This window comes from Lonchura striata, chromosome 1 (assembly GCF_046129695.1).
Source record: "Lonchura striata isolate bLonStr1 chromosome 1, bLonStr1.mat, whole genome shotgun sequence".
NCBI classification, from domain to species: Eukaryota; Metazoa; Chordata; class Aves; order Passeriformes; family Estrildidae; genus Lonchura; species Lonchura striata.
In genome coordinates this window covers 63,029,010-63,051,425 of record NC_134603.1, presented here as the reverse complement: position 1 = coordinate 63,051,425, position 22,416 = coordinate 63,029,010, and the positions used below count along the sequence as shown (strand labels likewise).

General features: G+C 45.7%; 1 protein-coding gene across 1 annotated transcript; it reads left to right on the top strand.

Moving 5' to 3' along the window:
* The first annotated feature begins 6,498 nt into the window (after positions 1-6,498).
* IRX1 (iroquois homeobox 1) lies at positions 6,499-12,322 on the top strand. Its single transcript, XM_021528788.3, has 4 exons — positions 6,499-6,823; positions 9,364-10,378; positions 10,955-11,027; positions 11,408-12,322. The coding sequence occupies exons 1-4, from the start codon at positions 6,560-6,562 to the stop codon at positions 11,463-11,465; spliced, it is 1,410 nt and encodes a 469-aa protein (XP_021384463.1). The 5' UTR covers positions 6,499-6,559; the 3' UTR covers positions 11,466-12,322.
* The last annotated feature ends 10,094 nt before the right edge of the window (positions 12,323-22,416 follow it).

Below are 22,416 nucleotides of genomic sequence, written 5' to 3'. Positions count from 1 at the left end.
GACAGAGAGAGAAAGTGTGAGAGAGGCAAGTGATACATTCCATAGATTTTAATCCTTGTTCATATAGGCCTGTGTGCATAGCTCTACGAATTCATTTGCAAAAGCGCAAAGGAAGAGAATACCCATGAATTCATGTTGCTACCACAAATAAGTGTAAGTTCATCTGAGATGAATTGATAAAGGTTTAATAAAAAGTCATCACCAGGATTTGGGGGGGAAAGTCAATTTCTCTTAATTTACTTTTTAAAAAGTTGCATTTTTTATTTTGAAAGCACATACACTTTCTCTCTGCATAAAATAATCTTTGTAAACACCTTACTAGCTGCTACCTTGAGTACAATCAAACACTGCAGCTGCTCAGGCTTGGATCCATTCCTGTACTGCCTGTGTACACTGAAGATGTGTACATATTCACACTTAGGGAATCGATCCCGTATCCCTGATTCCAAATTTGTGTTTATTTAGACAAACCAAACCATTCATTTGCACAGTCAGAATTCTAAAGGCTGCTGTTACCATGAATTAAATTGGCAAAAATAGAGTGAGTTTAAAAAAATTCCTCCCTCCCTCCCTCCCTCCCTCCTTTCCTTCTTTCCTTCCTTCCTTCCTTCCTTCCTTCCTTCCTTCCTTCCTTCCTTCCTTCCTTCCTTCCTTCCTTCCTTCCTTCCTTCCTTCCTTCCTTCCTTCCTTCCTTCCTTCCTTCCTTCCTTCCTTCCTTCCTTCCTTCCTTCCTTCCTTCCTTCCTTCCTTCCTCCTTTCCTTCCTTCCTTCCTCCTTTCCTTCTCCTTTTAACAGAAATGTCCCTCTGGTTGGGTGTGAAGGGGAGGAGAGGGGAGCCTGGCGCTCCAGAGCTACATCACCTCTCCGCCTATAATTGTTTGTCACATGCTCTGTTGTCACAAAGTGGGGTTGTTTCCCAGACCCTGCTGGAAAAAAGGTGCAAAGTAATAATGAGTGTTTAACAAGGCTCATAAATCAGGGCTGATGAGAAGCGCTCAGGATGGTCACACGGCGGCGACAGGGCCTGGCAGCAGGCGACCAGTGAGAGGAGACCCCTGCCACGGTCCTGCCGAGCCACCCCCGCACTGCCGGCATCTCCAAAAAAGTGAACGTCCTCAAATGAAACACGGTCCCATGCTAAATCATATGTAATACACTTAATGAAAACTCAGTCAACTGATCCAAATAGTCGGCAGTCGGTGCATAATTAGAATCTAGGAGAGATATATTAAATTAATGGTTTCTGTCCTGCACAGATGTATCATTAAAATATATAGGATTGATACTTAACATGGTAGAGTTATTTTAAACTTACACATTAATAAAAAGACCGCTAGGGAAAAGAAAAAGAAAAAAAAAGAAAAAGGAAAGAAAAAAGAAAAAGACATTGAAACTACCTGCTGAGAACAGTCAGAAAATTAGCAACATACGGATAATCTTTTTTTTTTTTTTTTTTTTTTTTTTTTTTTGCACACCTCCTTCTCCCCCCCGCACAGTCTTTCCACCGGAAAGAAAATTGAAACAGACTATTAACTGAAGAAATCATCTTAAATTTCTTTGTCTGTTACCGGTGAGACCTGAAAATGAAAAGAGGATTTGCAAAACAAATCGTTACCAGGATGTTTCAGAGCAGTTACAGAATTAAATGAAAACTTTTCTCCCCAAGCCACAAACAAGGCGCTTTAGAGACTAAACCTCCCTTTCTTTTGGTAGATCTGATTATCAACGCCGCATAACTCCCGAGTTTTACCAACGGGGCCATATGCTCCTGTATCTGCCCGCGGAGACGGCACCCAAACGCATGTATCACTGTGGAAATTACACGGGTGAACCGTAGACTAGTTAAGTATCTGAACTGCACTCTCAGATTGTGCTCTGCTTAGTATCCTATTCTCCCCACAGTTAGGTGTCTCTTTCAACATCTCTGTCATCTCCATTTGAAGATATTTTCAGCGGTTTATCACTGCCATCTCCAGCCCTGCGCATTTGCAGCAGGTTATCACAATTGCCAGTCCCCCCTGGCTGATGGGTTGCGCTGATTACCATCACTGCCCTCAGATATTTGGTGCGGATTCCCAGCACTGCAATATCCACTCTTAGGACATCTGGAGCAGATCAAAATCACTGACTTCATTTTTCAGTAGAGTCAGTGTAAAAGCTTCACACAGCCTCTCTGCAAACGTACCCTGTAGTCAATTCCCGCATAACCAGCCTTCAGTTAAAATTCGGCCAAGCAGCGACCCCTATGTCTGGATTTGCATTTCTTATCGGACCCCTATCTAAACTGATTTGTTAATAATAAAGAGAAAATCTCTTGGCACTGGATGCATCGCCTTAAGATACTGGAAGGATCACACTGTTTTAGCAAACTCCTCCTCAAGAAAGGCTCCTTAAGAAGTTTATCTGCCCAATGATCTTTGAATTAGATGAGCGTGGCCATTTAGGTCGATTTACTTTAAACAGTATACAATTTATTTTAAGCGATTACCTTAGGTATAATCACATTATGCCCAGCGCTGTTAGGTATTTCTCTCCCGCCTGATTTCTGATGTGCATCCGCTCTCCGACGGGAAGGTGACTGCTTTTCACTCTCAGCCCAAATCCTTTTTTGCTACGTGACTGTTTATCGTCTTTTAAAACGCTGTTCGGCTAATGAGTTGGCACTGCGCTCCTTTTTGTTAGGTCTTGCAGAAAGTTAAGGAGGCTTTCAAGCAACTACAACACAGTTCTCAGGGGAAAAAATGGGAAGAAAAAAAAAGGCAAAAGGAAGATATTTATTTTTCGAATTATGATTACAACTTTTTTTTTTTTAATCTGTATTTTATTCCGCCTATTAACAATTTGAAGCTAACTTACGAGTAGGAGGGGTTGATCACACCGACCTTTTGGACGGTTTAGGTCCAGGGTTTAGGGAAAGATTTTCCTAGCGCTTCGGGCAGCTGCTGCTGATGTTTGTAATTTTCCGTACAGTTTCGTTCTTTTCGCACTTTTGTTATTAAGCTCCTGCTATAGGTCTTGTATGGGAGGAAATAAACCCAGAATCTCCCAGACCTTCACTAAACTGATTTTCAGGCTAAGGAGCTTAGTGTAGCAGCTCTGGTCCCAGCTTACTTGCACAAGGGGGAAAAAATTAAAAAGGGCTTTGAAAGGTTGCCTACTAAAGTGACTTAATAAACCGTCATAAAGAAAAAAATAATGGGCAATGTCCTGTGCAGGAGCAGGAATCGCGTGGGAACTGGCATTTTCTGATCAGAATCGTACATAATTAATGGCGTTCGCAGGACCCTGCTCATCCTTACCCAAGGAACTTTGCAGATGACGAACAAAGCTTTTATACCAGCCTTCTAACTTTTCCCCCTCCTTGGCGGTTTTTCCCTTCCTACTTTATTTTCCTTCCAATTTACGTTTGTTGTTGTTTTGGTTTTTTGTTTTTTTTCCTTGTCTCCCTTCTTTTTGTTTCTTTCCAAAATCACAGTTACAGGTAACCTGAACTTTGCAGTTATTTGCTCCATTTCTACTCAAGGTGAAGAGTAGCAAAGTTCGCACCAAAAAGATGCAGGGCTGATAGAAAAGCAAAGGAGACTTTTTTGCTTTTTATTTATTTCTTTTCTTTTCTTTCCTTTTTTTTTTTTTTTTCTTCCCTTAACCGATCCGAGAAGGATGAGAGCGAGTGGGGGAGGGGATGACTCACATTTCTTAAGCCTCCAAGTGGAAACCTTTTCTGGATACACATTCCACACAGATCTAAAGAGCTAAGAAGATTTCAGCAGCGTCGGTGCTTATCCCACCTTTATTTACCTGAAGCCCTTGTAATGTGACACTTCCATTCGCAAAATAAGGCTGCAAATTTCAAGTCCCACTCAGCTCTGTTACAGCGGTGCATTTTTGTCTGAGGGTCGCTCTCCTGCTTTGAGGGTGAGATTTTGGTACGGTGCGGGGGAGATACTGCTCTCCCTGTTAGACATAGGAAGGGGAAAGTTCCCTATTTCCAACTGATGGGGAAGGAAGTTTAATCAACACCGTGAGACGGAGCGGTTCCCTGGAGCACGGGGAGGAAAGGGCTGGCCGGGGTTGGAGACACCCCGCGGGGGCGTTGGCAGGAGGGGAGGCATTTCCCTCCGCTCCCGCGCGGCCAGTTCCCGGCGGGATCCGGGCTGCCGGCCCCAGCCCGGTGCTGCCAGCTGGGAGAGGGAGCGCGAAGCCCCGCGGAGCGGCCCGAACCTTAGGGTTGACTCTCGCTCTGGGCTCGGGAAAAGGAGAGAGACACCCGTCGTCCCCCCACTCCTCCTCCTTCTTCCCTTCCCCCTCTCCCCTTCCATCCCGAAAAGCCGCGGGCCTTCGCATCTGCGGCCGCTCCGCGCCGCGCTGTCCCTTAAGGAAGAGCTCGGCCGCCCCTTTCAGCACAAAGACGGAGCTCCTGGGCTGCGGGGACCGCGGCGGCGAGGGCTGGGCCGGGGACGGCCGCTCCGCGCCCTTCCGCGGGGCCTCTCCGCCGGGGCCGGCCGAAGGGACGGCTGCGCCCGGCCCGGCCGCGCGGACTCTGCGCAGCCGGCGGAGCGGGAGCGCAGCCCCGGCGCGGGCTGCGCGCTGAACTCGCGGGGCAGAGCGGCCCCCGGCAGTCCCACCGGGCCTGGGAAGGTCGGGGCAAGAAACGCCCAGCCCTCGGCCCGCCGCCCCCGCGCTCCTCGTTTTCCACAGCGGGGGAGCTGGGAGGGCCCCGGCAGCGGTAGAAAAGGGAAAGTTTGCGGTGCCGCCCGGGCAGTGCTATGCTCTCCCAACGCGGTTCGGGCGAACCCAGCCACGTCGGGGCACTGGACAACACCGCAGGCACGGCATAGCGGTGACAGTCCGCCTCCCGTAAGGCAGCCGGGTCCCTCGCAGAGGAGTCCTTTGTCTCCCGCTGCACCTTCCACCCCTTTCCAAGGGGAGAAAGAGAAGAAGAGAGGAAAAAAATCCCTTCCTGTAATCATTGTTGTTAATGATCATAACGGCAAGAGCTCGTTTTGGTCCTTTCGTGTGTGTGTCCCCTGTGTGCTCCCACCTCGTCCCTCTCCCTGTGTTTCCCCCCGATGTGTTTCCTTCGGTCCCCACTGAAACGGGAGGATGGAAGTTTTGACAATCAACAAGACACTCGGTTTCCCCCTAACCCCCTCCCCCGCTCGGGGGCGAGGGCTGGGGGTCTTCTGTGCCCCTCAGCATACATGTCGAGGTTGTTGATTTGCGGGATTATTTATTTCCAGTATTCTGAGAACTGTCGCAATGCCTATGATAATTGTCCCTGAATGTCAATCCGTCGGCAGGGCATGAGGAGGAGAAAGGGCGGCGGGGAGGGTCGCATCGCTGCGGGTCTTCTTTTTTTTCCCTCCATCTTTCTTTCTTTTTTTTTTTTTTTTCTTTCACTAAAGATTCTCCTGGGAAGTACTGCTAGGAGCCTTTTGACTTTCAGCAAAGTTGTGCATATGTGTTTGTGTAAGAGTGGCGTTTGCGGGTTGCTGTAGAGAGATCGCGCATTTATTTATCTGCCTCTTTTTTTTTTTTTTTTTTTTTTTTTTTTTTTTTTTTTTTTTTTTGGTAGTGGTAAATTGTTACAAGTTGCCTGGCTGCAAAGACCCCTTTTCCTCTCACGGCTACTCTCGTTTGTTCCTGAGTCCAACGACGACAAGGGGGACTCAATGTTAAAGGTGGAAAAAAAAACCCCAGCAACACAGTTGTTTTTGTTAAAAGGGGACACACTAAGGCTGCGAAACAGCAAAACCCCAATGTTGGACAGCTGTAAAATCGTGTAGACAGGTTGTCATACAGCAGTGGGGGCTTTTCTGAAAGGAGCCCATTGCTAAACATTAAATACACTCGGAGCAGAGCACAGCAGCTGCGCGGACACACGCACACACACACGCACGCAGCTCCGAGCCCAGCGGCCCGGGCTGGGCTGCGCACCACGTGCTGCGCCGAGGGGGGCGGCGCGGCGGGCGGGGGGCGCGGGGCGGCGCTTCCAGCTCAAGTGGGTGCCAATCAAAACATCAACTTCAAATTGTATCTGAAAGATCAGCCTAGGACCTAAGGGCAGACACATCAGTTGGAGCTCAATTGTTGATCAGATCACATCTAAGGGATTTAGGAGCACAGAAGAGCCGAGATTTGAGGAAAGACACCCCACTGAATCCTGCCACATTCCTCCTCCTCCTCCTCCATACCTAGGGTGCAATATATATCTGACAGAAAGAAATCAGAACGAAAAAAGAAAATTATCGGCTCGATTTCTTTTCTCTCTCCCTGCCTGACTCCAGTAAAGAGCGGGGGGGGGGGGGAGGAAAAAAAAAAAAGAGAGAGAGAGATCCAGAGAAGCCCGGGTTTGTTCCGCTCCCCTTCCCGGCTCTTCAGCAAGCTCCCTCCTCCCCTTTTCTTCGTGTTTTTTTTTTTTTTTTTTAATAATTCCTTCCCCCCCCCCCCCTTCCCCCCTCCTCTTTTTTTTTTTTTTTTTTTTTTTTTTTTATATCTCTGCCGCTTCTGCTGCTGCCGCCAGTACTGCTGCCGCCGCCTCCGTGCCCGCGCCCCGGAGATGTCCTTCCCCCAGCTGGGCTACCCGCAGTATCTCAGCGCCAGCCAGGCGGTGTACGGGAGCGACCGGCCCGGGGTGCTGGCCGCCGCCGCCGCAGCCGCCGCCGCCGCCGCCGCCGCCTCGGGCCGGCCCGCGGGCGCCGAGCTGGGCAGCGGCTCGGCCGCTGTCACCTCGGTGCTGGGCATGTACGCCAGCCCCTACAGCGCCCCCAACTACAGCGCCTTCCTGCCCTACACCGCCGACCTCGGCCTCTTCTCCCAAATGGTGAGTGAGCACCGCGCTGCCCCCGCGCTTGCCCGGGCCCGCCGAGCGCGGCCGCGGAGGCCGGGGGAGCCGGGGGCGGGGGGCGGCGGGCCGGCTGCGGTGGCGGCTCACACCCGGCGCTGGGTCCGCCGTGGAGAGGGAAGCGTGGTTGTCGACGGGTCTGCGGGCGAGAGTGGGGCTGGGGGTCGCGGGCTCCGTCTGCACGCGAAGCCCCCCATCTTCCTCGTCGTTCCAGTCGGGCAAAACTCCTCCGAGTTTTCCTTGGCGGTGGAACCGCTAAGCAGGGCTCCTGCCTCCGTATTGTCGGTTTTCCCTAGCAACTCGGCTATATTTTTGTTTTCTTTTCATTCTTTGTTGTTATTGGTGGTGTTGTTGATGGGTGATATTGTCGGTCCTGCTGTTTCACTGGGTTTTCCAGCGCGCTCCTCTTGCCGCTTGGTACTTTTCTTTGCCGCTGTCCGAAAGGCCAAAGTGTCGGTACCTGGGGCGCCCGTTTATTTCAAGGCATTTTCCTTAAGCCTTGAAAATGTCCCGTTCTGTTCTTTGAACTTTTCATACTCTGATTATGGCGGGTATCATAGATGGGATTTGCATGAAACGAAAGAGGGCATCTACATCCCACTATAGGCATCGAGGCAAAAACGCATATCAGCGTTAATTCTAAGAGACATGTAGCCACCCAGACTGTCTTCGGGATTAATCTGACATTTTCTTACAAACGTAATAGTTAGAAAGTGAAACATTTTTTTTTTCAAAACGAACTGTTTTAATATCCGGTGTTGTTGAAACATTTTCGTTGCTGGTATTACCAAAATTGTCGGCGGCGCTACACATAGGTTCCACTTAATTTTCTAAATGTCCCTCTGCTCTCCCCCTGACACGGAAAAGTGCGAATATTTATAACTGAATGCACGCAATACATAACTTGTTAGAGTTTTTAATACATATATGTAGGCAAATAGGAAAATACACTGTTGAACAAGGGACAGCATCTGAAAACAGATGATTTTTCTACTGCAAACATTTCCTATAAAGTCACCTTAAACAGCGTGCATTTCCTAGTAATTTTTTTTAACCTTGATTTTGGAAACGCAGTAAAAGTTGAGACAGAAGCAATGAGTGATTCACATGTGGCTTCTTCAAAAGAATTCCCAACAGAGTTTACACAAAAAATATAATTTCAACAACAATAACAAAAGACAGTAGAATAAAGGGAGTGCAGAAAGCCCACTCTGTAACACATTACAAAAATTAAATCGGGCTACTCTTTGTGTATAAGCGGTGTCTCTGAAATTAAAATACATGAACATTCTTAACTGTTTGACAAAGTTAAATTAGTTTCTTCACAAACATTATTGAAGAGGTCGATTTCTAAGGCTGACATAAAGTATGACATAGTAGTATGAAGAATGTATTTCTGGACTAGGCGAAAAAACAAAAACAAAACAAAAAAAGGCGAGGTCGCAATAGAAAAAATAAAGAAAACTGGTTGAAATGTTAGCTATTTTGGAACAGTTCCCGTTCCTACTCGCAAAGTATCCTGGTATTTTATTACAGTTATTAACCATGATGGTGATATTTTGAAATAAATTCTAAATTTCTGAACATTTGTAAATCAAGAACTAAAATATTAGGTTAATATCGGGACAATTTGCGGTAATAATGAGGCCTAATGAGGTTGCTAGAAAGATAAAATGTTATTTACCAAAACACCTGATGGGATAATTTGACTTTGTGTGTTTTACTACTGATGATAAAAAGAATATTGATCGCAAATAAATCACCGTCTCTAAACGCCTGTAAACAGCTTGTGTTTGTTCTGGACGGATCAAAGTAAAACTTATGAGATAAAGTGTCTAAATATCCATATTCTACAATGCCTGGATCAGTTTTCATTCCAGAGTTTAAAGGCTCTTCTAACAGTTAGAAGTTAATGTTTTACTCCAGAATCTTGGTGCATGATTTGGGGGGAGCGGGGATGGTGGTGTTGGCATGCGTATGGAAAGTCTTTCACATTATGAGTCTCTTCGTACTGAAGTTGTGCATTCATCCCCCCAGCCTCATCTCACTAGGAGCAAAAATAAAGAATGCTCTGCATGCATTTCTAACATCCCCCTGATACTTTGCAGATAAATGCAGCGCTGTACACGGCATTAGTTTGTAACTGCGGTGTAGTACCTGTTCTATGTGCCTGATAATTTCAAGGGCACAGTAAATTGTGTCGCCGAGGCAAAGGCGAAGTTGCTGCCTTTCCATCGTTTAGTTTGGTTCGCGGAGAAAATACTCGCAATGTCTGTCACAACCCCTCTTAGCACCTCTCTTTCCTTTCCCTGAAAGAAGGTGAATCATTTGGGAACACCTCTCTGTATGACCTAAATGTGAAGAGCCTGCAACGGGCAGGGCCGAATTTGGCTGTGAAGACCCTTTGCACCGCTGAAAGGCGTATTCCGGTTCCCGGAGTAGCCTATTCAGGTCTGTTAGAGACGCTAACGAGATAATTGATGTGCTTTTTCCTCTCCGCTTGTCTGAATGTGTTGCAGGGCTCCCAGTACGAGCTGAAAGATAATCCGGGTGTCCACCCTGCTACCTTTGCTGCCCACACTGCCCCCGCCTATTATCCCTACGGACAATTCCAATACGGGGACCCGGGGCGGCCCAAAAATGCCACCCGGGAGAGCACCAGCACGCTGAAGGCCTGGCTCAACGAGCACCGCAAGAACCCCTACCCCACCAAGGGTGAGAAGATCATGCTGGCCATCATCACCAAGATGACCCTCACCCAGGTCTCCACCTGGTTCGCCAACGCCCGCCGGCGGCTCAAGAAGGAGAACAAGGTGACCTGGGGCTCCAGGAGTAAGGACCAAGAAGATGCAAACCTCTTCGGGAGTGACAATGAGGGGGACCCTGAAAAGAATGAAGATGATGAGGAAATTGATCTGGAGAGCATAGATATAGATAAAATCGATGAGAATGATGGGGAGCAGAGCAACGAGGAAGAGGAGGAGAAGCCCGAGCTCCTGAGACAAAGCAGTGAAGAGGAGCACTTGGAAAAGGAGAAGGATTTGGCACTGTCAGGGTCTGAAGGGCTGAAACCCAAAGATGCACTGGCCATGGTGAAGGAGACCTCTGACAATAGCACAAGAATCATCAGTCCTGGAGGACAGAACAATTTACAGATGCCATCTCACAGCAAACCCAAGATTTGGTCTTTGGCAGAGACGGCAACAAGTCCTGATGGTGCCCTGAAATCTTCTCCTCCTCCACCCCCTCCTCCCCAGGTTAACCACACTTCTCCTCAGATTCAGCACCCTGCTTTTCTCCCTAGCCATGGACTCTACACATGCCAGATTGGCAAATTTCACAACTGGACAAATGGGGCTTTCCTCACTCAGAGTTCTCTTCTAAATGTGAGGTCCTTTTTGGGAGTAAATCACCACCATGCTGCTCATCACAATCACCACCTCCAGGCCCAGCAACAATCTTCTGTTTTAACAGCAACCCTGGGAGCTCTAAGCAGTGAAAAGCCTTCAGAGAGGACCAGTCCCAAACACATAGGTAATTAATGTATCAGGCTTTCACCTCTCCCTCCACCCCCAACACTTGAACGTGAACTTCTCCTTGAGGAATGGTGTCACACTGGTGTAACTGATTGCTTTTAATGGAGCTACAGTTTACTCTAGCGTTGATTTCCGGCCCCCCACCCAGCATGTTGGTCACATACATTAAGCACATTTCACGTGGACTATTACATTCTCACCCTATACGCCCATCAAGTAAGATGAAAATTCAGGAAGAGTGCAGTGAAACATAGAGGTTTGAGCTTTCCTTCCCTCTTTGATGACCCCCATCTCCCAATAACTTCAAGCACAGTAAGAAATGTGTCAAGAAAAGCTTGCAGACTACTTAAATACTAAAAGTAGGGTATAGTGCTGTACACACATACACATGTATTTGTTCACGTCTGCAGGAGGGTGAGAGGGAAGTGTGTTCTTTGCAGTGTCCAGATACTTACTGTTATTATTCTAAAATGGTTCTGCTGTTTTCGTTTGCCTTTTTTTTTTTTTTTCATTTTCTTTTCTTTTTTTTTTTTTTTTTTTTTTTGTTTTGTTTCTTTTCTTTTTTGTCTCCTAGAAAGAGAAAATGTACCAAGAACTGACTCCCCACCCCAGCCGCTAAAATCGCCCTTCCAGCCTGTCCGTGACAAGTGAGTTTGTTTGTTTGTTTTCACTGTAGGAATGTTACTTATGTGAAGCAGAGTGTTTGAATAATAAAGACTAATTATAACACCTAATCATCACCATAATAATACATACCGACAATGAGAACAGCCCAGGAGTTGCTCTAGCATTTTCAAACTTAGACTAAATTGCAATTTTACATAGCCAGACTGTAACTTTTCTAAAACTTAACAGATCTCAAAGATCTTGTGTTAATTACACCAGAGACAATGATTTTTGTGAGATTATCTATTACTAAGAGGCTATAGCAGTAGACACGCAACTGAAGAAAAAAAAAACTTTTTTTCTGAAAGATTGTTACGTCTTTTATTTTTTTTTTTTCCTTTCCTCCCTTCCCCCCCTGCAGCTCTTTGGCTCAGCAAGAGGGAACACCGAGAATTTTAACAGCTCTCCCTTCTGCTTGATTAAATGATTTGGTGAGAAAATATTACAGAGACTGGTATTAAGGACAGAGAGAGTGAAAAAAAGGAAACGGTATAAACGACTCCCATAAATCTCTTTTTGCAATAAGGTGGTGCAAATCCATAAAAACATTACACAAATCTGTAGATGGATCCCCTTACTCATTGTACCATTTCAGATCGTGTTATTCTAACCATTCTTGGATTATTTGTTTGGTAAATGTTTCCCATGTGTTTGTGGTTTTCTTTTTTCTGTATATAGAGTGATTTCAGATTGTAAATAACACGTCAGCAAAACTTGTCTAAATCATATATTTTTGTCTAATAAACTAAATGAAATTATGAGCTCTCTTCAGGTATGTATTCTGTTGCTACAGGTCTTATACATATATTACAAATATATTCAAACATTCATAATTAGTTTTCTAAAAGTAAAGTCTCTTCCTTTGGGTAACTGTATCTTCAAGTAGCAAATCCAAGCTATTTTGCCAAAAACAAGCTGCGAGCTTCCTTTTTTATACACGCAAATTTACGAAGTTGAGTGAAGCTGGCTCCTGCCTTAGTAATATTAAAGTTATTTTTTTAATTGTGGTGATTCAGATATGTTCTGTAGTATCCATTTTCCAGACATAAATGGATCTGACTTCCACTCACGTTTCAAAATAGTTTTTAAAACTGAAAGGGACAACTTTTCTCACAGTTCCCTAGTATATAACTTTGCTGTCCAAACTGGTTGCTAAGTTGGATCAAGAGCTTTAGTGCTTTGGTATATATTCTCATCCAAGATGAAAAAACCCATAGTTCAGGAAAAATAATTCTATGTAGCGATATGCGCTTTGAATAAACACAGAGGAAATATAACGGTGAAAAGTATTTTTCTGTGAGATTAAATACAATCTTAATAGAAAAAAAAAAAGAAAAAAAAAAAGGCAGCTCTTGCACATCTTAGAAGAAAGTTTCGCAATTCCGATCTGCTGGTTGAAAATAGACTGAAAGACAGGATCTATAGTTTTATAAAGGCATTAATCTTCCAAAGACAGTCCGTTGAAATGTGTAATATTTTTGAGTGTTTATTTCTCTTTTTTCTCCTCCTAAATGAGAACACTAAATGAGCATTGAGGTGCTAATAAGATACCAGATGGTTGTTGATGGTGGAAAATGGAAAGAAGCAGCTGGGAAAGTCATTAAGAAATAATGCGGTGACGCCCTATCCAAACTAAACCAACCTCAAACCAGGACTTCTTGGAAACAAGATGAGATTTTCAAATAAAATATTAATAAAATTCTTGTTAGAGATCAGAATATTGATCTTGATTTAGCTGCAAAATCATCTCAATCAAAAAACCTCGGTAAACTATGGCTTAGAGATCTGTTGGCAAAGCGGTGGAGGCGGTGGGCTCTTATATTTTGCGTTTTTCTGATGGAGCAGAGAAACAGGTCAAGCAAAATAGATTTTGCGTGGAATATCTGAAGGAGAACTTCTGGAAAGAGACTCATTTTGACATCCTGCAGTTCCTAGCATACCATAAATTACTCTGTATTTTGGCTTTTAGCTGTTTCGGTGTATTTTTTTTTTCCCTTTTCTTAAATGACAGACAGTGCCGCGTTGGTAATTTTTCCAACAAAAGAGAACATTGCACTTTTTGCCAAACTAGAGTGATTTAGCTTTCGGGGAGAGGGAAGACGTATTTTAAAAAAAAAAAAAAAAAAGAAAAAAAAGAAAAAAAAAAAGAAAGAAAAAGTCTTCAAGCCTGTAGAGCTTAACGGTGCGTCAGGTCAGTGCTGGTGTAGACCTGACGCAATTGCTGTCTCTTTTCATATCAGTTCAGATGAAATTGCCTCAGTCCCGCACCGGCTGCCCCGGTTCCTAAATTCCTCTCGGGAAATGCGGCCGTCCTCGAGCAGCCCGGGGTGCCGCTGCCTCCGGGCGCCGACCTGGCTCGGCTGCCAGGGACCGGCTCCGCTCCTCCAAGTGGATTCGGCACCTTCACGGCGCGCCGGGATGCTCGGCGAGGCAGGGCGAGCGCGGCGCTGCCGAACTGTCCTGGGGGGAGCGGAGCGGGGATTCCTGCGCGGCACAGGAGCCTCCGCAGGCACTGGAGCCGCTTCCAGCGTCACCGAATGCGCGCCTCGCCCGCCCGCCTGTCCGCGGGCACCCGCGCCCGAGCGCCGCGGGCCGCGCGGGGCCGCGCGGGGCCGAGCGGGGCCGAGCGGGGCCGAGCGGGGCCGCGGGCCGCGCTTTGGGCAGGCTCGCAGCGCCCTCTGTGGGCGGCGGGCGGCGCCGTCGCCGCGCCCGGCCCGCGGCTCCGCTGGGCTGGGGCGCAGAGCCCGAGCCTGCCCGCCTTTAACTCGGCCAGAAAGCCAGCTGCGTCCTCCGGAGTGCGCTTACAGTCCTGATTACCCTCCGGAGAGCGATAATTCCCAGTAGTTATCTGGTTAGCAGTTTTTCTCTGGAAGCCTCAGCATGTCTAGAGCTGACTCTGTTGCAGAACTGGATTTCCCCCCCGCCCCCCCACCCCCCCACCCCATCTGCTTATTTGAATTTCCCACCTCTCCCCCCCGCCAGTAACGCTAACAATTTTGACGCTTCACTCCCCAAGCAGCTGAGGGTGTTACCGGGAGCCGGGGACGATGAATGAAACCCCGCGGTGTGAGCACCGTTCCGTCTTTCCCCACCGCGCCCGGAGCATTTTCCGGGGATGGGCTGAAGCACCGGGCTCCTGTCCCCGGGGCGGGCTGGGAGCCGCATGCCGACTGCTGGACGAGCGCGCCCTGGGCTGCGGGCTGCCTGCTCGGACAGAGCGTACTTTCGCCACTCCCAAAGTTTTTGGACAGGAAGGAGTCTCCCCCTTAAAAAAGGGAAAACCGAAAAGTCCCGAGAGCAGGTGAGAAATGCCGCTCCCAAAGGCCGCTGCCTCAGCCTATTCGGCACCTGGGGGAGCAGGGTGATCGCCTTTCCCTCCCCGGAGAGCCACAGTGAGGTGGCCATTTCTCCTGCAGGAAGTTTCAGAGAGGCAGGACGTGTACGGCTGGTCATCGCGCTACCGCACGGAGCCCTCGGAGGCTGTCCGGGTGCGGAGCCCGGGCCGGGCGGAACGCCGCCGTGCCGCCCCCACCCGCTCCCGCAGCCGGAGCCCCTGCGTCGGGGCTGGGAAGGAGCGGGAGCTTCTCAGTCCCGAGGTTTCGCTTGTCACGTGAACCGTGCTAGGAATGATCGTTTACGTCACCCTGGCAGGAAAATAATTTGTAGTTTTTCTGTCATATTTTCATTGAGAACCACCCCAGCAGATGTATACCAGAGTGCAGGGAAGAAGCTTAAGCTAAACGATTTGCGGTAATTAGGAATGCTTAGAGCTGATAAGAGTAAATTGGAAAGTACTAGCTTCCTACCTTTTTTTTTTTTTTTTTTTTTTCTTTTTTAATGATGGCGCTACCCTAACTTGATAAATAAAGTCTCATTGAATCGAATGGGAACTAAAAGGAGTAATATGCTTCCTTTAGCACGACAACCGAGTGCCAAGATACATTTTCGTGCTACTTAAAAGGCTGCCAGAAAACACTTTTTTTATACGTTTGCATAATCCTCCATCCTCCCCCAGCAGGAAAATGTCTTGTTTTTGTTATTATTTACTTAGCAGTAACAGAAGAATGGCAGAAATCTGTGAAGAAAGAACGATGAAAAGTTGATATAATCTCGAGTTCAGCAAACTCAGAAATTCGCAGTTGCCAAACAGATTAAAAGCAAACGGCAGTTTTACGGGGATTTGGCTTTGTCACAGAGAGGTAGTTATGAAACACGCTGATTGGTATGCATGCCTCTTTTTTTTTTTTTTTTTTTTTTTGTTTTATTCGGAAAAAAGGGCCTATTTTTAACAAGGTAAAATAATAATAATAAAAAAAACCAGACACAGAGAAAGGGAAGAAGAAAATTAGTAGGGTATGTGTGCTCAAACTGGCTCGTTCCTACGATTGTTATCATTCCCGGCTCCTGTCATCCCTTCTTGCTGATTTGGTTGAGTTTTTGATGCACTCTCTGAAACTGGAGCGGCCCCGAAGCCTCCGCCGACATCAGCGACCGGCGGAGCTGGGGCGGGGGCGCGGGGCGAGCTGAGGCTGCCCCCGCCCCCGGCAGCCCCGCACCAGCCCTGCTCATCTCGGGGCTCGTTCGATCTCCGGCTAACTTTCATGGCACGACCGTGTTTTCCCCAGCCCTTTTTCCCCCGCTTTTTTTTCTTCTTTTTATTTTTTTTTAAATTTTTTTTTTCCATAGGCGCCGATCAATTATTCACAAGCACATTTATCTCCCCTGCAATATGGAGAATTCATATTCATATCTCTGTTTTAGTGGCCTGACACAGATTAATGTAATATACGCCGCGGCTCCGAGCGCCAGCCCCGCTCTATGAATCATGCACTATAAAGTTTCAATCGTCCTTGTAGATGAGACTATTACAAAGAGCGCGGAGCGGCGGGGGCGGGGAGGCGGGGGCCGGCAGCAGCGGTGGCTCTGTGCCTCGGCCGGCCATCGGCCCCCTGTTAAACAGGCTCGTATTGAAACCACCCGGCGGCTGGCGGGGGACAATGCGGGCCCGGCATTAGTTCTGCCCGGCGGGGCTCCCCTGGCGCGGGTCCCACCGCCGGCCGGCCCCGGGGAAGGGGCTGCGGGGCCCTGCCTCGTCCCCGTCCCCATCAGCCCACTAGGCAGGGGCGGGAAGAGCCGTGCTTGGCCCCGGGGGAGAGGCGGGCTGCCGGTGTCCGCCCCGAGGGATGCGCACCCTGGGGCGGGAATGGGGCTCAGGCTGCCCCGGGGTGAGCCCTGAGGTGGAGCAACCGGACTGTGTCGGGGGAGGGAATGCGATAAAGGGAGGCTCCATCACCTGGAGATGCTATTGCGGTATGGGTTCTTTTTGTTTGTTTTGTTTTTATTTTTATTTTTTAATTTCCTAATGTCCTTAAAAGGTGAGATGTAAAGAATAGCCGGGGGTGACAGAAGCACACAGGCAGCACAGGAAAAGGGCTGGTGAGTTGTAAGTGCCCTGTGAAAGACAGCATCGAACATGGGCTTCAGCACATGCCTTCCATTCCCAGATTACTGCCTCAATCCCAGGGTGAAGCTCCCCTGCCATCTTGGTGACCTTTGTGCATCCAGGTGGACGGACGGGAGCCAACCACTGGTCCCAAAACCAAGCTGCCAGCCACAGATCAGGAACAACCATGTCTGGAAAAGCTGTGGCAGGTCCCTTCTGGCCTGTGGGGAGCTGGTGGCAGCCCCATGGAGCTGTGCCATGCAAGACCACAGGTCCCCCTCTGTCAGGAAGGGCCATGGTGATGGCCAGCAGGGCCTGAGCCCACCACTGGCTTTGTGGGGGCTATGGTGAGGAGCCACATGGCGCCTGATTCCAGTCTTCAAGTCACTGGTTTTCAGCAGTAAAACTTACCTGGGAACAACAAATCAAGTAAAATGCTGGAACATGCAATAAACATGGGCTGTGTGGCGTGTTTTCCAGTGAAAAGTTACAGAAACAGCTCCTGGCGAGGTTGGTGTTCCCCATTGTGCGGTGCCCCCATGCAGTGCCATTCATAGCTTGCCCGTAAAACCAGCCATGTGGACAGGAATCGCTGGGTACCAGGAGACTGAAAACCCCATAGAAATAGGTATTCAAAATTTAAGACTTCGAAAATATGAGCTCTTAAAACTAAACAATGTACTTCTGTAAGGAATTAATTTACTTGAGTTCCGTCACCACTATTAATATTAGTTTTGGCTTCTTTTTTTGGGTATATGAAGAGAATACATGCACACGTGTTTAAAAAAAAAGAGAAAAAAATACATCTTTTATCTGTCTTTGCTTACTTTAAATAGATTATAGACTTCCCTCATGTCTGATAGACAAACTTGTTTCCTAACATGTTCCTTGGGAGTCAAGCTGATGCAAAAATGCAAACATGGGGCACACACCAAGTCCTGGTAGTGCCTCTCCTGAGAGAATAGAAAGCATCGGCATAAACTCCATGCAGAATTAAAGGCGAGTTTAAAAAGTAACATTTATTTTTATTCCAGATTTATGGCTGACCCGTAGATAATTAAAGGTTTTATTTTGAGCTGTTGGCCCCACACAATACATTGTCCTTTGTTGCTGCACAAGGAGCGCTTTCCCTGTGCTGCCTACGGTTCAAAAACAATGAAGCAATCCATTTATTTTGTTGGTCAATTGTAGCACAAAGTGAGGTGGTCAGTGTGGAAAGTTTATCACTGTCTTGTCCCTTTGGAGGAGGCAGAGCATTCACACACCCTCTGCCCCAGTACACAAATGTCAGTCTTTTTGCAGGCTGCTGTTTTCCTTTTGAAGATGCCGATGGTGTCTCTGATCCACTAATCCATTTATCCAGTTTCATGAGTGCATTGGCTGAATACACTCACAATAGCCTTGCCCAGCTGGAAACAAGAAGTCAGTGAGTGCAGCCGGCACACCCACCAGTGCCTGACACCACTCTCAGATGAGGCTTGAGTGCTTGTCTCAAAAAAACCCCAACCTCATCCCAACCCAAAACAACCCCCTCAGAGCCCCCAGCCTGCCGTGTTATACCTAACACCATGATCCTCCCCGCCCTGAGAAGTATTTTTAGCACCATCTATAGCTTACTACATGGCTGTATTACTTTCATGGTATTCGGCCGTGTCAATGAGGGTTGGAGTAGGCTTGAGGGGAAAAAATGCCTCTGGGACTCTGCAAACAAGTGCACATTTTAGCAACTGGTCAGTTGCTGCCAAGGGGGAGGGGGCACAGGGGAGGCAGTGGGCAGCGGGCTTCCATTTGTGTTTGGTGTTGTGCCATTACTTGCCAGCTTTTTATTGCATTTTAAATATATGTTTAATTACCAGTGTTATTGGTAATAACAGAATGTTTGAAAATATTAAATACATTTGTAAGCTTGTGTGAAAAAGAAGTTAAAAGGTGTTTGGTGCACAGAATGTTAAAGAGATCTCACAATGAAGTGATTAACATTTTTATGAATAAAATTAATCACGCATTAACTCTGCAGCTCAATACATCTGAATGCCAAATGTTGCACAGCAGCCCTTTCCCCTAAACCCAAGAATTCTGGATGCAGTATTGACCCACATCAAACATTCGTCTATTAGTTATGAGAAGATATTTTAATAATGTACATTTACATTTGAGGCAAGCAAATAAAAAGGAGAAAAATAAACTTGGGGTGCTTTGTTAGGATTTGTGAGGACTGTAGGCACATAAAATACATTAGGAAGCAGTCAGTGGGGGCAACTGTTTAGAGAAAAAAGAAGTTTATGCAGCACTCACAGAGGCAAAGTCATCCTAATAAACAGATTCCAGTAGATTGCACTCAGCTCTCCTTGGCTCTTTTTAGCACGTTCATTGTTCTTGGCAAAGCTTATTAGGTTTTAAGGTGGGAGCCCACCATTATTAAAATATCCACTGTGTCAGATAATAAAATGTGATCTCTCTCGCTCTCTTCCGCTATGTGTGTGTATATGTGCGCGCACGCGTGCGTGTGTGTGTTTTCTAATCTCTTGCCACTGTGGTTTTGGGATTATTCCAGCAGGCTGTACAAAGGGAAGCAAAGGCATCTGAAGTGTCACTCTACAGCTGTGGCAAAGTAACAGAATTTCCATTTTGTTGATGCTCCCAGCACATGTGTGCAGCAGAAGGTGATATCAAAGGAGCCGTTCTTCCTCAGTTCTGCACATTATTTTTCACTGCTGTGGCGAATCTCTCTGAGCTCCGTGAACCAATAAAACAACGGTCCCTGTTTGAGTTGATATATTAATATTTACTGAGGATTTGCAAGGTCGGGGCTAAATGTCAGCAGATTGCTGGGGCAGTACTGTGGGGAATAATTAAACAAATCTCACAGCAGTTCAGCCTCCTAACATCTTTATTAATCTTTTTTTTTTCCTTTCCTGAAACAGTGCACTGAAATATTGCTTTTTCAACCTTACTGAACAATTGGGAGAAGTTTAATAATAAAATCCTGGATTGAAAGTATTTGTGTTTGACAGTTTCTTGGCCCACTCTCCTGCAGATGTTAGTTAGTTGTGAAGGCTATGATGTGTGAATTATCACCAAGCTGCTGGGGTTCTCACCTGCCTCTCCATCAAATTCATCTTGACCAGTCTGCCAAGCACAATGATATTACTGCTATAAATGGAGACCCAAATTGGCTTCATTAAGTAGTGGGTCCACTTCTCTAAGGAAAAAAACTGGAGAACCCCAATTCAGTATGCATATCTCCCCTAACATGATTATAGTATGCACTCTAGTACAACTTAAACAATTCTCTTTAATAAGCTTCATAATTAGTGTTGGGATGCCTCATTACAAGTCATTGCCTGTAGCAGTCCTAGGCCAAACAGCCCTTCTCAATCTGATTTTTTTTTTTTATCAGGCAGCAGGAGCTGTCTAGAGCTTTTTGTTTGTATAGTGGGGAATTGCATTAAGACCCCTGTGTAAAAATACCACAAGGAAATTAATTGCTTCTGTGCAGATTCACCACAGATGTGTCCTGTTATGGGGAATGGTATATTTCTGACATTGCTCTATTGCCGTGTGCTGGGGAAAAAAGGTCTGGAAAAGCTACAAATGCAAACATATTAGCATCCATATAGATTCCTTATGTTGTAACTGAAAACAAGTGAGTTTAAAAGTGTGTTAGAGCCTTCCAGCCTTTTTTTTTTTAATAAAGTGGTTATTTTTTTCCAATTTTTTCTTTTTTAATACTCAAAACCCACTAATAAAATGCACATGGCCACATATTCTATTTGGTACTGGCTGATAAATGTGCTACTTAAAATAACACACACGAGGAGTGCGGTGACTCAACGCAATGAGAAGGCTGACATACAAAGCCGCCCTCAAGGTCAGTGGTTTGTTATCTATCAGCGTTGGTCAGGTTGTGAATCACAACTGCAAGTTTCAGCAAGTTAAGGGGAGGAGGAGCATTCAGGGTGCTTGCCCTATGGAAAAGAAAAGCTGAGCTGGTGGTTTGTTAGCTGCCTCTGAACATCACCATACAGCTTCTGGGTAATGCCCATTCCCTTGTCACTAAAGCAAAGCTGCACAGTGCCTTGATCCTGATAGACGAGTGCTTTGATTTACTTGTTATAATTCAGGTGGAAGGGTTTAGGGTTAGCAAGTCCACCTCTGCAGTGTCTCTTTGCACTGCACTCTCATTATTTATATTGATTTCTTTCATTTCAATCCTTGTATACCTAGGTTTTGACTTTGGGCTGATCGCTCTTATACAATTGTGTTTTCCTTGTGACATCACTATTGATAATCAAATATTAACAATTTGCCTCACAACAGTTACAGGAGACAAAGACCCATTTAGAATAGCATAATGTGTGAGCTGTGGTATTAGAAATAACTGTTTGGAATATTCACATGTGATTGTGAAGGGGACTTCATCTATTCATATAGTAAGTGCTGCAAAATTGAAAATATAAAGAAAAAAATAATTTTACCTAAATTCAGGATATTGCCTATCTGATAATGATACAGCAGCAGAAATAATAAAACTGTTGTAGTAATGTTTCTCCTATATAAGTAATTTGAAAAAGTCATGGGCAAGTGAAATTTCTGTATCCAGGACCACTGAATTTGCATACAGACTCTGATGAGCTTGATTTCGAGAAAATCCATACATTAATTGGAAGCAACAGTGGGAATATACAAATAATTTAAACAGTTCAGATCAGTGTTAGTTTTACTATACTGCACTTCATGGAATGTTTTACCAGACATTTCAGAGCAAGATAAACTGCATAGATGACTATACAAACCCTTGTTTTTTATAATTTTTTTTAAAATTCTCATCCATCAGCCTTTGGTTCTAGTATGATAGTAACCTTTTGCTCAAATATATACATTGCACTTTAAAAAAAAATTATTTTAGGCTATAAAAGAGCAAACAGCTCAGACTCACAGTCCCAGGGGAAGTGATTATTGTTTTCCTGTTCTTTGCAATAGCAGTACCTGGAATCCTTTTAAAAATGGGTCTGTATAGCATTGAAGAAAGCCACTGTCCTGGAACAGGTGAAACTGCACTAGATGAGATCTGCAGAGAATGTAATGAAGAAACATTGCCTCTGTGAGACCAGCAGAGGATGGAGACACAGAGGCAGAGAAGAGCTTTCCCCAGTAGTTTTCTGCTTTGTTTATGGCAGAAACAGGAACCTGAGCCTCTGAATTAGGATTTTCACTTGACAGAGACTCAGGTGTAATGGGATGTTTCAAAGACTCAGAGTGACAGCAGGTGGCTGGTAGAGCCAGAACTGGTGCACTTAAACTGCATCCACATATTCATAATGTATTCACCACAGTGTCATCAACTCCTGTGATGTCACTGGAAACATTCTGGCTGTCATGTCTGGATTTATACACTGAAATCCAAACAGTTATGTAGTGAAAACAATCTGGTGTTTACAGAATATGCTTATTCTTACTGGAGTCATCAGAGTAGCTTGCCCTAGAAAGTGTTACAATTGTAAGAAATGCCTTAAGATCAAGGACTTTTTCTTTGTTTGTTTGTTTTTTAACTTAAAAAACATATTTTTAAATTGCTCCATATATTTCAGTGGTTAAGAATTGATTGAGGGACCTACTCTTGATCTCCTCAGTTTTACTAATATATTGTATATCTATTAAAACAATGGTGGAATCTTTGGGAAAATTTGTAAGCAATGAATTTAATGAACAAATTTCTAAAAACATCAGGCAAATCCCTGAATTTTTTAATAAAAGGATAAATAATTCACAGCTTCACACGAAAACTATAAATGGGCTAATGTAAAATGAGCTAATTTTTTTAAAAAGAAAGGAAATTCAGTTTTGAAACCTTGACAAAACTTGTTTTGCAAAGTGAGATGATGATAAAAATATCCATATATGTAGTTCTCCTAAAGACAGAGAGG

Coding starts and splice junctions, on each gene's coding strand:
- IRX1 (XM_021528788.3), top strand. CDS start 6,560: ATGTCCTTCCCCCAGCTGGGCTACCCGCAGTATCTCAGCGCCAGCCAG. Junction 6,824..9,363: donor TCGGCCTCTTCTCCCAAATG/GTGAGTGAGCAC, acceptor AATGTGTTGCAG/GGCTCCCAGTACGAGCTGAA. Junction 10,379..10,954: donor GACCAGTCCCAAACACATAG/GTAATTAATGTA, acceptor TTTGTCTCCTAG/AAAGAGAAAATGTACCAAGA.